Source organism: Canis lupus, chromosome 15 (assembly GCF_003254725.2).
Source record: "Canis lupus dingo isolate Sandy chromosome 15, ASM325472v2, whole genome shotgun sequence".
NCBI lineage: Eukaryota > Metazoa > Chordata > Mammalia > Carnivora > Canidae > Canis > Canis lupus.
This window is the reverse complement of record NC_064257.1, coordinates 12,783,345-12,799,279: the sequence shown is the minus strand read 5'-3', so window position 1 is coordinate 12,799,279 and position 15,935 is coordinate 12,783,345. Positions and strand designations below refer to the sequence as shown.

Here is a 15,935-nt window from a genome sequence, read left to right as displayed (position 1 = left end):
AAATCACCTGCTAGAGTACCAGCAGGCCTAGGCATGGGGGTTATGTGACTCTGGGTCAACTGAACATCCCAGTCAAGGGCAAGCACAAGGACCAAGTATTATTACCACTGAGGTCATAAGTGTCTCAGTTTACCCTTCCCAAGAGCAAGCCACAGCTCTTCAAGACACACATCTCAGCCGCAAAAGCAAGCAGGTCTGGTGCTCAAAAACGTCTCATAATCCAAAGGATGCTCCAGGCCCTCAGAGGCGTCCTCGTGGGGGAGGGGAGGAAGAGAGGTAAAGCAGGTCAAAGACTGGGAACTGCAAAGTGCAAGCAAATGGTTCGAATTATGGGTTTGTCTTCTCTCAAACCCAAGGCTGAGCAGTTCATGACCTGGAAACCCTGCGACCCAAGGCTGAGGGCTGAGCCAGAGAGATTTCCAAAAGGCTTTCTCTGCCCGCATCTTCCTTTTCAACACGGGCTTTAAGATGGGACTGAGACTTGAATTACGATCGGCCCAGAAGGTGCATTAAGGCTCCAGGAGATGACACTGGCCGGGAAACTTCCAATAACCTTAACAGGGAGGAAGCAGGTAAGTCCTTTAAGCAGAAGCAGCAGCAGCAGTGGAAGAGGAATAAAAAAGGCCTCTCCTTTTATCTTTGCCCTGCGCTTCTGGGCAGGGCTGGCCTGCGGGGGGCGGTCCGCCCCGGGGTACCGCGGGGGCCGACCCCCCAGGCGGCGGGGCAGGTGCAGGGGGGCAGCGCCCACCGCACCGAGGACACCTGCACTGGGAGATCCGGATCGGGAGAAGGGGCGGGGGCGGGGTGGGGGAGGGGGGCTCGCCCCGGGGTACCGCAGGTGCCGACCCCCAAGGCGGCCGGGCAGGTGCAGGGGGGCAGCGCCCGGACCTCGCCCCCGCACCGAGGACACCTGCACCGGGACTCCCGGGATCCGGATGGGGACCGGGGGTGGGGGGGGGGGGTGCGCAGGACCCAGCCCGGGGCACCGGCTCCCCGACGGCCGGGCTCCACCCTGGGCCCGCGGAGGGGCGGCCCCGCAGACGGTGGGACGCGCGGCTGCAGCTCCGGCTCCGGCTCCCGCTCCGCTCCCGGGGGGCACCGCCGGCCCCCGGGCGCTCACCCTGCAGCCTGGCCGCACACTGGCTGGTTCAGAGCTGCACTCCGGAGAGACCGCCCTCGGGAAGCCTTCCCAGGTCCTCAGGGCTGAGAAGGGTGCGTCTGCTGCGCCCCCACCCAGCGCCTTACCCGGCGACCTCCCCAGACCTCCCTCACCCTGCTCCCCCCAAGCCTCCTCCCCGCCAGGAAGCAGCTGCCCGCCCGGAATGGCATCATCGTCCTTGCTTCCATTTCCATCTCCAGCACAGATCCCAACTTCTGGCACAAAGTGGGAGCTACAAAACATTTCTCATGCTAATTTAAAAATCCAATAATAAGTATGAGCTAGTGTTTACCGAGTGCAGAGTTCTGTGTCTGGCACTGCACTACAGTGCTTCACACTCATCAATAAATCCTCACAGCACTTGGATGGAGTTGACTGATGAGGAGACTGAGGCACGGAAAGGTCCTGTAACGAGGCCCAGGTTACCGACACTCCCAAGAAGTGCATGATCCTGGACGCTGAAGGAGCCCTGGGCTGTCCCCGGCCAGTGCCTGGAGGCTTGCAGTGGTGGGGGTTCCCGAGCCCAGTCTGTGCCACTGCTGTGTAAATAAAGACTAATTCTTATTTCTAAAGGTAGAATCAGACCAGAATGTTCCTCGGAGTGACGGAGGCAGGGAGGAAGCTTTATACAAAAAACAGAGGCTTACAATTTAGCAGCAAATGAGAAGTAGATTTTAACACTTCACACTGCCCTTCCCGACCCAATGGGAAGAAAAGAGTGAACCCCACAAATAAAAGGTGACAAGATCTCAGCACTCAGGGCAGGGGAGTGTTTGCCCTGCCTGCAGGGGAGGGAGGAGGTGGTCAGGTACTGATCTGAAAGCTGCCAGGTTCCCCCACCTTGCCTAGTCAGGGGAGGAATAGACTCCTGCAGCAGGTGCCACTAGTCCCAGGCTGTGGCCCAGGGCTCTGACTTGCACAAGCCTGGGCTGATGACCTGCAGGCTCTTTTCAAGGGCACTCAGGCATTCAGGGGGGTCCCAGGTGCAACTCACCCACTGTTACAGACCAAATGTGTCTCCCTCACCCTGATTCATATGTTGAAGCCCTAACCCCCACAATGACAGCATTTGGAGAAAGAGTATTCATGAGATAATTAGGTTTAGAAGAGGTTGTGAAGGTGAGGTCCTCCTCCTGAGGGCTTAGCTCCCTCCATCGAATGCTACCTCTCTCCCACTTTCAACTCAACTCAACTCATCTCTCTCTCTCTCTCTCTCTCTTGCTCTCTCCACCTCTCCTAACCGGATCTCAGACTTCCAGCTTCCAGAACTGCTGGGAAGTAAATTTCTGTTGTTTGAGCGGCTCAGTCTACGGTATTTTGTAATTCCGGCAGTCAGCAGACTAAGACATCCACTGATCCTTTTAAGACACGAAACTATTTGCAATATATACAAATACTGAATCAGTATGCTGTATACCTGAATGTTACGTTAATTATACCTCAATTTAGAAAATACATAAATAAGTAAATGAAAAAGACCCACAATGCTGAAAGCCAATCACATCATTGCACCTCAACTCAAACTGCTGAGTTAGGATGAGACGGTATCCACCCTCGAGGTACAATCTGGTGACCACGAATAAAAGTCTGGCTATGAAGGGGCATCTGAAGAGTCCAGGCTTTTAAAATGACTGCCCTCAGGAATCCACACCACTCCTCAGGAGTCAGAGACGGCCAAACAATACAAACTGGGAAGGGTTCTCGGGTAGAGGGAACAGCAGCAGCACACGGGTGGAGGCATGCCCAGGGATGGGGGGGGAGGGGAGCAAGGACTAGAAGAAGTCCGCATCACGGGGGCCCAGAGCCAGAGGAGCTAGTAAGGGGTAAAATTAAACATTTTAAAATGACAATAAAGTGGGAGGGTGGTGAGCCTGGAGAGGCTCATGTGTGCTCTGGGTAGTAAAGGGGAGGGAAAAAGAGGCCTTTGTTTGCAAGTACCAGATGAGGAAGAGAAAACAAAGTGTTCCAGGATGGAGAGAGAGAAATCCAATAGGGCCCACGGATGTCACAAAATCCTGACCAAATGGGCCAGCAGCAGGACTGAACTCAGGTAGGAGGTCTGAGGGCTTTCTGTGAATACAGAGGCCAAGAGCAGCCTCTTGTCAGCCTCCAGAGCTGCCCACACCCCAGCCACAGAACACCCCACAAAGCCACAACTTCAGAACTGGAGCACATTCTGTCTGGTTTTATAGTCAATTGTGAGCCTTATGTGGAGCTGGATTTTGAATCGGGCTCTATTAGGAAAGAAAAGATTGTTTCAGTAATATTTACAGCATGAAGTAAAATACATAAATATTGAGAGAGTATCATAAAATGTCATAAAAAAATCCATGGAGGAAAAGAACATACGAGGCTGGGTTATCAGGGAAAGCTCTGGACTGACTCTTCCCAGGCCGATTTAGATGGAGGAGCATTCTGGGAAGACTTCCTGGAGGAGGCACAGCTTTGAGCGGAGCCTTGGAAATCTCACAGGATTCGGAATTAGAAGAGAAAGGGAGGAAATTCCTGGAGAGGGAGGGGGCTCAGCAAAGCAACAGCGTTTCCAAGCTTGGGGCAACAGTTTTGTGTTCCAGCGGATATACTGCGCAGATTTAAAAGCCTGTGATCCTGGAGGAGCTGCTCGGCGAGACGGCTTGGCAGCCGCTGAGCACGACTGAAGGCCGGGCCACCAGCTGCCTGTGGATTAAGTAGGCGGACAGAGAGCCAGTGATGGGGGATAAAAGAGAGTGAAGTGGATACTACTTAGAAGCAAACTCGAGGGGGGAAGAGCGTCGGCAGCCCGGCTGGCAGGCCGTGGCTCTCCTCGCATTCTTCGGTTTCCTCCCTCGGAAAGCTGCATTACCAGGCGACCTCTTCCTGGCTCCGAGAGAGGTCCAAATGGGAACTATTAACAAAGGCACACTCCCATTTTTATCTCCGTCCCAAAGTGCTTCCCCGCTCAGGCTTTCTTCTCCCTTTGGCCTGGGATCGGGCTGGCGGGTTGTGGGAAGATCAATGTGTTTGCCGATGGGGCTTCTTGGAATTCTGGAAGACTGGTCCCGTCCAGCTCGAAGATTTTAGAAGTCTGTGTCTATGAGCTGAAAATTCTTCAAAGCTCAGAGGCTAGGATTTCATGATGTGAAGATTCTTCGAGTCAAAAAATGCCTCTGAGCCGAATGTTCTAAGATTTCACCATTCTTAGATTCCCTGAGCCTCGGAGTCCTGGCGTATGATTCAGAGAGTGTGTCTAAGTGTGGAAGGCTTCACGCTGTGAGCTTCTGATTCTGAGACTAGAATATTTCATGACATCTTGGTCACCTCTGGCTTTACAGCCTGACTCTCCTTTGATGGTGGTACCTAAACCATCCTGTGTGTCTGCTTCTGGGCTTGTTTTCCTCCCCCTGAACGTTAGGAAAATATATTCAGCGGTTACAGTCGGAGTTACCCAGGTCAGAGAGAGCGGACAGGCCTGCCGAGCCAGCGGGGGCTCTTTGCAAACAGCTCTCTCCCTGCGCACAAAGAATCTGAGACTACGCACGCCTAGGGGTCAACGCTAGGGGGTCCCCAGAGGGACTTCCATACCATGCGACAGACATTTGCTGAACAGCTCCCAACCACAGGGCTCCAGTGGGAGCCACAGCGGGTGTGGCAGGCTGCGGCAGCGCAGGGTGGAGACGAGGCCCGAAGAACCATGTTTCTCAGTCTGGGATCTGGGTTACTCGGTGCAGACTGGGCCAGCTTGATCCAACACGGACTGAGAGGCTCGTGCTCTCTGGGTGACCTCTGGAGAGAAGAGGGCTCAGCATGGCCCCTGTGAGTCTCCCTGTGAGGTGTGGATGAACCAGGGCACTGGAGACACCAACGCACAGGCCTCTGTTGCTAGGGCTGTAACATGGGGCTAAGAATACTCACTCTCCCTGGCTGGGCAGTGAACCCTCCGCAGCTAAATACTAGGGCCATTCCCGGGTGTGCCCCCAGCATTGCACTGGCCCAGCACAGGGAGGTGCTCTGGCTGAACCTGAAGAAGTGAGGAAGCGAGGGAGGGAGGGGAGCCCCAGTGAAGGAGAGGCTCCGAGGCTGGGCAGGTGTCCAGGGGCTGTGCCACAGCAGGCTGGGCTCCCCGCTCCGCAGACTGGCAGTGGGAGGCAGCAGGATCACCCACCGGAACCAACAGGCTTCCAGATAATTAGGTATCAGCAGCGGCCTGCCGAAGATTAGACTGTCAGCCCCGCCCAGGCTCAAGAAAACCCGGGCGGCCCCAGGCCTTCAGGATATGGGGCCCATAGATGAGCACCAGAGCGGTCAGAACTGGGCCGATCCTGGAAATCATCCGGCCTACGGTCAAGGGACAGAGGGAGCCACCAAGGCCCAGAGAGGGAAAGGACTAGCCCACAGTCACAGGCGAGGTTGGAATGAGGTCAGGACTAGAGCCTGCTTTGTATGGGAACTCTCCACTTGATGATTTCAACATTGTTTTAAAGATTTTATTCATTTATTTGACGGAGTGAAAAAGAGAGAGAGAGAGAGCGTGCACAAGTAGGGCGAGCAGCAGGGAGAGGGAGAAGCAGACTCTCCGACCAAGCTGGGAGTCCAACATGGGACTCGATCCCAGGATCCCAGAATCATGATGTCAGTCAAATGCAGATGCTTAACTGACTGAGCCACCCAGGCACCCCTGATCCAACATTTTGTGTCCCTGTAGGAATGCATGGAGCTATTAAAGTTCAAAGAGGAGACTCTTCACGGTGGCTCCATTCATTCATTCATTCCACAGTGCTGGATGGAGGAAGGGAGGGAGTGGGCATATCATGGTTTCTGACCATTCAGCCATTCATTCATTCATTCTTTCATTCCCCAAATATTGATCAAGCACCTAATAACATGTGCTAGCCCCTCAGGATATAAATACAGGCACTCTGACTATAAGGAGACCCTTCCTTATTCAACTGGCAGTGTTAAGGACACGTCTTCACAATGGTGCCTTGGAAAGCTCGGGACTCCTTCCAAGGAAACAACTCATGCCCAGAATGTCTTTGGGAACTCCTATTTTAGAATCAACTTTAGATCCAATTTGTAAGTCAAAAAGAAAATCCATTCCGGCACTTCTCAATAATCTCTACCGTATTTTATTCTATCTCATTTTTTAGCAAAAAAAAAAAAAAAAGATCTCCCCAACTCCAACACACACACACATCACCAGATAATGCCATCTGACTATGAAAAACAAAAATAAACTCATCTTTCAGAAGCCTGAAAAGCCTGGGCTTTAGCATCAGACACACCTGAGCTGGATTCCTGAGTCCACTGGCCTGGTTGTGCAAGCACAGCCACATGACAACGTTCTTACTTATTGTCTGTGAAAGAGACATGATGATATGACTTGATCACAGAGGATGTACTTCTACCAGGTTTAATGCAATGCCCATGTGGAGACAGAGCTCAACCAATGATGGTTTTGTGGTTTCTAACTCCCTAGTGAGGGCCCTGAAGAATGTTACACACATTTTGGATGCCCTTGGCAGCTGTGCCCCAGTGCTCCGGCTTTACACACATGGGATGGGTAATGTTGCCATGTCTGTTTAAACCACAGCAAAGTACAGCATGGCAGGGCCCTTGCTATCTCAGGCCGGGGAGAAGTATGGGACTCAGCCATATTCTCATCCAGGGCCTCCACTGTGGGGTGGGGGGGACTGAGGCCCCCTAGAGGGAGACAGACAGCTCCTGCGCAGCCCTGCTCCATCAGCCCTGCTCCATCAGCCCTGCTTGTTAGTGGCAGCCAGTGCCAGTCTCAGGCGGGAGGCAGCCAGCACAGCCGATTGAAATCTGCAGATCCCAAGATTGTCACAAGATCTGGACTCAAGGCCCAGGCATCCCCAGGTCCCTGAGGGCAGGGGCCGCTGCCACCCCACTCCAGCTTTGCTTTGTTCTACAAAGGATGGGCAGGGGCCATGGCTGGTGGAGAAGGTGCGAACAGGGCACACATGAGGCTTCCCCTGCGGCCCTCCTCTTTCCCTGTCCTGGAGCCGGCCCAAACGGTTTTCCACGCCCAGGACCTACGTCGAGGTAGCATTTTACACGTTCTATCACCTCCCACAAATAGTGTCTGCTCAGAGCTTTACAAACCCAGCTCAATAGTGAAAGGCTGGTCACCGCTGCCCCATTTTATAGATGGCAACATGAAGTTCTGCATGAGTCATTGGCTTTAGAGCCAGAGCAGGGACTGAAACCTAGAAGCAAGTCGGCTATCTCTCAGCCACTGTGTAAGCTGTCTCATACATCAAGGCCTCTGCCATTCTCGCTCCAGCTCCAGTATGAGACAAACAACATACTTGCTCCACAAGTATAAACTCTCCAAGAACTAAAAATCTAAGCCCTCTGGCTCTAACGGAGAGAAAGAAACAGCAGAAAGGACTGAAGCAAGAATCGCAGAAGGACATGAAAAAACGAAGTCAGCATGGGGCGGCAGGAAGCATGAAGGCCTCGCTTAAGGCCAGGGGGACTGGCTCTGGTCCTCATTAGCCACGTGACCTTGGGCGAGTCACCCAGCCTTTCTGAGTGCTCACCTGAGAGAGCATCCGACCAAATGGAAAAGCATGCCTCCTGAGTGCAGGGTGCCCGGCAGGTGGAATTGATTATAACTGTCCCGTGGAATGTTGGAACTGGAAGGGGCTTGAATAATGACCTAATCCTGGCATCTCAGCTCACAGGCAGGAAAAACCAGGCCAAGAGAGGAGAACTGACTTGCCCAAGGTCACACTGCAAACCCACGTTGATGTTGGCTCCAGCACTCTGAGTTTATGCTGAAATCAGAGACCAGAGACTTTTTCAGTAGCTCCTCGCTACCCGTGGAATCCTAAAATATACACTTTCTTTCTCCATTTAGCAAGGAAAAATGTGGTATTTCTGCCTAGAAGAAAATATAAAAATTCGAGAAATACTAAAATTAAAACTAAAATTCCAGCTCCTCACAAAAACGGCTTTCTAAAACTTTTAAGGTTTCTTTTTCCCGCCTTCCTCTCTCATTGTTTCCCTGCACCAAATATTTTGCAATAACAGTAATGCTGAGAGGAAAGAAAAAATAAAAATCTGATGCACTTAACAGATATTTCGGTACAATAATGCATCACAGATGTTCCTATCAGACTGTGCACGCGCACATACAATTTTCCTGAGAAGGCTGCTCATTTCTGACTTTGGGGTTGAGGACCCTTAACACCCCCATCCGCCCAAGCTCCGGGATCCTTCCCTTCCCAGTTAGCCCACAGCTGCCCACGGGGATGGAGGAGAGATTTCAGCACCTCGCTCCAAAATGATAACAGGACAAATTGGCGGGGTCGGACACTCTGGCAGGTGGTGAAGGGTGTGCAGATTAGGGAACCGAGAGGAGTCCTGTTTTCTTTTGTTCTGGACTTGCTTCCTGCAGCCCTCTTGAGGAGCTAGACCCAAGAACAATTTTAAAAGCGGGCCCAGGCTGGTGATGGGGTGGGCGCGTTTTTGAAACCAGAGATTTGAGTCCGTTTGATCTTCAAACATGGGCTTTGGAGACTGTCAGCGGGCTCCTTGCTGGCCGATAAATGGCTCTCAGGAACTTTTCCTAAAACATAACTTCACACACTTTCCAGCAAATGTTTTCAACCTACCGAAGCCGTCATTTGGTTGAACAGCAGTGCTTCCAGACACCGAGGAAAGATAGTTTTGTTGTTTTAAGAGAGACAGATTAAAGCCAGGGGCTCTTTAACCAGAGGGTTTCTATGCTCCCTCCAGCTCTCCTCGGATTCCTCTGTGGTTGGTACAAAGAGGGTGTGGACAGTGATGTTGGATGCCCCACCTCCCCGACCTAAAGAAGATATCCAGGCCAGACGTGAGGTCTCTGAGCAGAGAGGCCTCCCACAAACCTGCCTCCAAAATGAGATGGGCGGTGAGCGCTGGGGAGCCTGACACAGATAATATCAGCTCCCGAGGCTGGCAAGGGAAAAGTCACTTCAGAAGGGGAAAGCCGGTATGTTCAGAGGCTTCAGCGCCCGGGCCAGAGAATGCACAGGATTTTCCCCCGTGGAGAAGGAGTCAGGCGTAGTCAGAACCCTGCGGGGCGTGACTAACTGCCCCAATATTCCTGCCACCGGGGCCCTCTGGGTAAGGACTCCACAATTATGGGAGAGCCAGCAGGAGAACCAACAAACTCGCCTTTCATTTGGCTGGCAAATCAATCTGGCTTCTTACCTCCCCGGGGACAATATTGCATTTCCCCTGGAAACACAAAGGCCAGAAGATCTCCAAAGGGGGATCGGTTTCTGCCGCTGTTTCCCTGGGGAAGAGGTGCAACATCACGGGAGCAGCAAGCAAGTCTGGTCCCGGTGGTAGAGCTTCTAGCCTGGCCAACTTATGAGGCTGTCTCCTGAACGGAGAAGCCCGCCTCGGGGACCGCACCTCACCCAGGGCATCGGCCCAAGCCCCGTTTTGAGGCCTCCTTGCAGGAGCCACCAGCCCTGACACGGAGCCCCCCCCATCGCGGGATTGACAGCCTGTTCTCGAGGCACAGATGTGAACTCATTGTTCCCAGGGTCTCAGGGTGGAGTTTGGGGCCAGTGAGTTGCAAGTGACCTCTGCCCATGGAGATAGGGCTTTTAATGACATTTTGCTGGATCAGGTCTCTGGCAGCCAGAGACTTTCAACCTCCGAAGCTCTTCCCTTCTCCCTGGCCCCATTCTTGAGGCTCGGAAATCAGAACTGTCAACCTTTAAGTGAACACATTTCTCTGAAATTATTAACCCCAAAACTATCCTTGTTGACTTTCCCTAGGCCTAGGGAGGCAGTCCGAGGGTCGCCTAGAGCCACTCCAGGCCCCGGGGCCATTCAGCAGTGCTTAACCTTATGCAGCAAGTCAGAGCCACCGGACGCCAGGTCCACTGGCCCTGCCCTGCCCTCCCTGTATGCATCCCCCGTACGTATATGCTGCTGCCCAGGTGTGACCCACATAGCAGCTTCAGGACAGCCTCCTGCCCTTGAGACCCCAGGGCCTCGGCATGGCTGGACGCGAACTTGCAACTCACTCTTGTTGTTCTCCTCACTCTGATGCTCCCGGGAAAATTCTTTCTGCTCAGGCAAGCACGGCAAGTGGGGATTGGATATCCCAACAGGTAGCACCGCTGAGACAGAAGCCATCACCCCAACTCTAACCCCCAGGTTCTAGCGCATACCAGCTTGCCCTCCGCCCACCACTAAAGCAGCCCAAGAGCTGCCTCGTTGCCCGAAAGAGCCTCTCCCATTGGGAGAAGGCCAGGGCTCTGGCCACGGAAGGAGGAAGGCAATCAGAAGAGAGGACACAGGGGCTGCCCGGGCCCCGGGACGCCGAGGGCCTACCTGGGAGAAGTTGAGCCCATTCAGCGGGTGGCACTGCTCCTCCACGCGCTCCACGGCCCCGGTGCTCTTCCTCATCTTCTCGGCCTGCTGGGCCAGGTAGAGATCCAGCACGGGCACCCCCCGGGAGCGCACATCAGTCTCCGTGAGGGAGTTCACCATGAGCATCACCCACACGGGCCTCTTGCGCTCCCAGTTGCCCGCGATGGCGTTGAACAGGTAGTCGGCGTAGAGCCCCTTGCCCCGCTGCGCTGGCGTCATCCACGAGGGCATCATCAGCTTCACGTAGTCCAGGTGGCGCTTCAGGCGCCAGTAGAGGTCCCGCGGCAGCACGTCCTGCAGGTTTTCCCCGTGCGGCAGCAGCTGGCAGCTGGCCAGCGCCGAGATGGTGTACGGGTCGGTCAGGTCCAGCTCGAAGTAGACGCGAGCGCTGGCCTGGAAGGCCGCCTTGGAGTTGTCGGGGATAAAGTCCCAGACACGGGTGTAGGGGACGTGGATGGTGCCAAACAGGTAGGCCGGGGGGTCGCGCCGAATAGTCCACAGGAAGGAGTTCAGCTCCCTCTGCTGCAGTGGGAGAGAAGGCAGGCGGTGAGGCTGAAGGCGGCGGGGGAAACCGGGTTAGCAGCCAGAGAAGCAGCTGGGGACAGGGTGGGAGGCAGGGGCCCACGTGGGGCAGGGAAAGAGCAAGGACTCTGGAAGCCGAAAGATCCAGATTCAAATTCCGTCTCGGCGCACTGTTCCACTTCCCACAGACTCAGTTTCCCTGCCTGTGAAATGGGGGTGAGAGCAGCCACCTGAGGGGAGGCTGAAAAGACACTACGCATACAAGCGAGCCCTAAGAGCAGCGCCAGGCACAGAGGAAGCAGGCAACGAAGGAGTCAGGATTAGCTTTCCCCGCGAGGGCCAAGGACCTCAGCACCTGAGAACATTCGCCCTCGGCCAAGCCAAACCTTCACCGGTGGTGTTTCATGCGGAGGGTGGGGAGAGGGGGACCGAGAGTCCTGCTCTGGCAAGAAGGGAGGAAGTCATATAACTTTTAAATCCAACCATTAGAAGATACATGCCAAGAGCACTTTGAAAGCAGAACACCTATTAAAAATAGCACACCTATTTAAACAGCTACTTCCCATTCATCGGGGGGATGCGGTGTTCCCGTTTGGAGGGCAGGTCTGGGTGTCGGCTACCCTGCCCCAGCACAGATGAGAAAGCGCTTTAAAAGCGGCAGGCGAACTACAGCCTCGAGGCCCTGCTCTGGGAGGCGAAGATTCCCCAGAATTGGTCCCAGGGACCCTACATACTCTGGGGCTTCCGGCTGCTCCCCTGAAATGCTCCACCTGGCCTCCAACCCCAACTCTGTCACCTTCTGTGACTGAAGCTCCGATGAGGGGCGTTTGGAGGGGTCCTGGACACGGGGGGCCTTTCTCCAGATCTAGCATAGGACCAGGGCTTCCCGGGCATGAGAAAGAGGCTATCATTTCTCTCAGGCAAACTCCGTTTCCAACCAGAAAAGCCCCTGCACTGTGCACTGACCACCTGCAAGCCCGAGGTCAACTCATAACATTTCTCTGCCGGATTCGGATTCCGGCGCAAATGAAAAGTGTGTGGCCGGGTGGGTGGGGACGGTACCTTATTTTACTAACAGCCCCAACTCGTGAGTCCCAGCTCCTTGGAGAGAGACTAAGTCCGAGCTCCCAGCTGGCCCTCGCCTCCCTGTTCCGCACGGAGGAGGAGGAGGAGGAGGAGGAGGAGGAGGAGGAGGAGGAGGAGGGGGAGGAGGACGCGGAGGTGCACCTTGCCCAAGGTCCACTAACTCTCGGCTTGCCGGGCAGCGGGTGAGCACCCTACACAACCTTCTCGGGCTCCCTGGCCTCCGACTCAGTGTCATTTTCAATGCATTCATTGGCACTTTGAGGGAGGGAGACTGGGAGAAGGCAAGGAATTCCGCAGTTGGAGGAAAATTAAGAGAACCAGTAATTATTCAACCCCGAAGGAGATATTAGGCCAGCGTGCCCCGGCGCTTCCCTTTCCTCTCCTCTGGAATCTTCCCCCCTTTTGGTGAAATGGGGGCAGTTGGGGGATTGGGTGCGGGGGCCTGGGCTGGAGAGGGAGGAGGAGAAAGTGTGCCTTAGGTGGGAGCGCGGGCAGGGGAGAGGGCAGCGCGGGGACCGGGGCTGCTGGAGGGCGGACCGGAGCCGGGGTCGGGGTGCGCTGCGGGCGGCGGGCGGGCGGAGGGCGCAGGCGGGGCGCGGGGAGGACGCGTCCCGGGGGCCCGTCCCCGTCCCGGTCCCCGTCCCGGTCTCCGTCCCCGTCTTGGTCCCCGTCCCGGTCCCCGTCCCCGTCTTGGTCTCCGTCCCGGTCCCCGTCCCGGTCCCGTCCCGGTCCCCGTCCCCGTCCCTGTCCCGGTCCCCGTCCCGGTCCCCGCCTTGGTCCCCGTCCCTGTCCCCGTCCCGGTCCCCGCCTTGGTCCCCGTCCCGGTCCCCGTCCCGGTCCCCGTCCTGGTCCCCGTCCCCGTCCCGGTCCCCGTCCCGGTCCCCGTCTTGGTCCCCGTCCCGGTCCCCGTCCCCGTCCCCGCGGGCCGGCCGGGCGGGCGGGCGCGCTCACCGATCCGGGCGGCCGGCACTGTCCTGCGTCCGGGGGCTGCGGGCGGGCGCGGGCGGCGGCGAGGAGGGCGGCGAGCAGCGGCCCCGCCAGCGCGGCGAGCATCCTGCCGGGGACGGGGCGCGGAGGCTCCTCGCGGGCGCGGGGCTGCAGCGGCGGGGCGCCGGCAGCCGTGTGGGCGGGGCGGGGCGGGGGGCCCCGGGCTCCGAGCGCGCGCCGACGCCCCGCAGCCGCGCCGAGCTCCCGGGGGCGCGGGGTCCCGGGGCGGGCGGGGCGCGGGGGCGCGGGGGCGCGGGGTCCCGGGGGTCCCGGGGGTCCCGGGGGCGCGGCGCGGCGGGGGGCGCGCGGCGGGACAAGTGCGGCGGCGGCGGGCGCGGCGGGGCGGGCGGGCGGGCGGCGGGGCGGGGGCGCCCGGCTGCCCCGGGGCCGGGCTCAGAGGGGCGGCGGGCGGCCGCGCGGCCGCTGCCCGGGCTCCGCCATGCTGCTCCGCGGCCGGCAGGGAGGGAGGGAGGAGGGCGGGAGCGCGGCGCGGAGCCGGGCCGGGCCGGGCGGGGGGCTGGGGCCGCCGGGGCGGGGGAGGGGAGGACCCGGCGCGGGGGGCGGGGGGCGGGGGGCCGGGCCGGGCCGGGCCGCGGGGCGTCGGGGCGCGGCGAGGCGGGGTCTGCGGGGTCTGCGGGGCATGGCCGGCGCCCGCCCGCTCCCGTGGCTCCCCGCCCGCCGCCCCGCGCGGAGGGCGGCGCGGCCCGCAGCGGCCACTTCCCCACTTTCCGAACTTCCCAGCGCAACTTTTTCCTCCCCGCCCCTGCCCGCGCCTCCTCCTCCCCCGCGCTCCCCCTTCCCCGGCCCGCGCCCCGCCGCCCGCAGCTCCCGCGCGCGGCCACCAGGGGGCGCCCGGGCCGAGGCCCAGAGCCGGGGTGCAGGGGTGCGGGGCGCGGGGCGCGGGGTGCGGGGTGCGGGGGTGCGCACCGCCCGGGGAGCTGCGGCCGGGACGGCGGGAGGGGCAGGCGCCGGGGGAGGCAGGCCGCGCAGGGGCCGCTACCGCCGTGCGTCTCACCGCCCCGGGCTGACCCTGGCTCGCGCTTAGTAGGTGCTCGGCCAACACTAGCTGCATTAAAACACCGGGCAATCTTCCTCGCGATTCCTTGGCCTCTTGCATTTCAACAGTCTTCTCCGCGGGACTTCCTCGGACCCGCCCGGGGCGCCTGCGAATGGCCTGGGAACAGGGAAGAGTCATACCCCAAATCCTTACACCGTAGGAACTGAAAGAGCCCTTAAAAGCAACCTTCTGTTCCCGAGAGTCAAATGAAGCTTAGAAGAAACCAAAGAACAGGGCCCAGGCTTCTGGGCCATTTGCAGAAAGTGGGGAAGCGGAGTCCCAGGCACCCTCCCCTAGTTCCGGTTGATGAAGTTCACTGATGCGCCCCATGCTGGCAGCAGAGACTGGAGTCCGAGTTAGGGAGAATCGTCAGGAGCCCACCCGGCAATGGAGTGCCAGGAGGCACTGTGCAACGGGAACAGAGAGGAAGGTCTGCTAACCTCAGGGGCTCAGAGGCTCAGGCAAGACTCCTGGGAGCCGTCTTGAATGCCCAGTCCTGGGCAACTGAGTGGAGGAGCTGCACAAAGTCCGCAGGGTGAAGGGAGAGCAGGTGATAAGGTGCAGAGGAGGGGACATAGGTGCCCGCAGGGGACTGCAAGCAGGTGGACGGGCCTGGAACAAAAGGCCGGTGGCAGGAGCTGACATTGTGTGTCCTCTGGCCACAGCGGAGAGTCGGTACTTCACATGTCCTACGTGACAGGGAGTCTGGCGGGAGCCAAAGTGCTCCCTTAAGAGACATGACTGTAGGTCGTGAGTTGGGGGCAGAGAGCTCAGAGAGGAGTCAGGCAGGCGGTGCAGAGGTGGCCTGACTCCCGGCCCAGTGCCTCCCCACCGCTCTGGAGCTCTCCTGTCTTCAGGCACCAGATTAGACAGCTGGACAACGGAGAAGATTGGGCAAGGAAGACTGGGCTGGGCCGGCCTGGAGGAGCAGAAAGACTTCCAGAGCGTGAAATTTGGGCCTTTGGGCAAAACACGGAAGGAAAGGAGGGGAACGCCAAAGACTTGCAGGTTGGACCACACAAGATTGCCATTTCGTAGGTCAGAAATAACTGATGTTGGCAATCTCGGAGGGTTCAACCAAGGAGGTATCCAGAGCAACCTCAGTCTCAGCCAAGCATACATCTGGCGACAGATGCGGAGCAGGCCAGAGCACCCGGGTGCTGTGAGAGAACGGTGCACTCCATGCTTCCCACCCACAGAGCCTGAGAACTCACTGTGACCAGAGAAGCCTGCTAAAGAGCCTGGCTCCTCGGTGCTCCACAGCTCCCTACGGAGCCACCACTGTGCTTCCTAAGGTTGGGGTGAACCAGCTGGGAGGTGGGAGGAGGAGTCCACTGCACAGAGAGGGAGAGTGATGGTCTTCAAGGGGAATTAGGAGACACAGGCAGACAGAAGATAAGGAAGGACCTGGTCAGGTTCGAAATGGATCCATATAATTAGAATGATGGTGCATGTGAATATGTGGGTGTGTGACTCTTAAAATGTTCCAAGGCTTGTTTTCTAAAATTATCAAAGTTTCATTGGCTATTTGTCATGAGTGCCAGCTATGACTTCTTCCTTCATGGCTGTGTGACCAGGGTCAAAACAGTTAACCTCTCAGTGCCTCTCTTTCTCCATTCTTGTCTTTTTTTTTTTAGAGAGAGAGAGAGAGAGAATCTTAAGCAAGTTCCACCCTCAATGTGGAATGTGGAGCCCAACTTAGGGCTCGATCTCATGACTCCGAGATCCCGAGATCGTGACTGAACC

At 57.5% G+C, this 15,935-nt stretch overlaps 1 protein-coding gene across 12 annotated transcripts in view; it reads right to left on the bottom strand.

The window, feature by feature from the left end:
* TRABD2B (TraB domain containing 2B) overlaps window positions 1-13,340 on the bottom strand; it is a 210,667-nt gene extending 197,327 nt beyond the window's left edge. For 2 of the 12 annotated variants that reach the window (XR_007402544.1, XR_007402545.1), the window contains exons 1-2: window positions 13,097-13,294; window positions 10,499-11,059 (exon numbers count right to left, since the gene is read on the bottom strand). Coding sequence is in view for 7 of the 12 variants with exons in the window: in XM_049094603.1 (XP_048950560.1) it covers window positions 10,499-11,059; window positions 13,097-13,198 (663 nt within the window). In the remaining 5 variants the exon portion in view is untranslated. Of the gene's footprint in view, window positions 1-10,498; window positions 11,060-13,096 lie in introns of all 12 variants that reach the window. The other 10 variants (XR_007402541.1, XR_007402542.1, XR_007402543.1 and 7 more) reach the window with 10 other exon arrangements.
* Window positions 13,341-15,935: the final 2,595 nt, after the last annotated feature.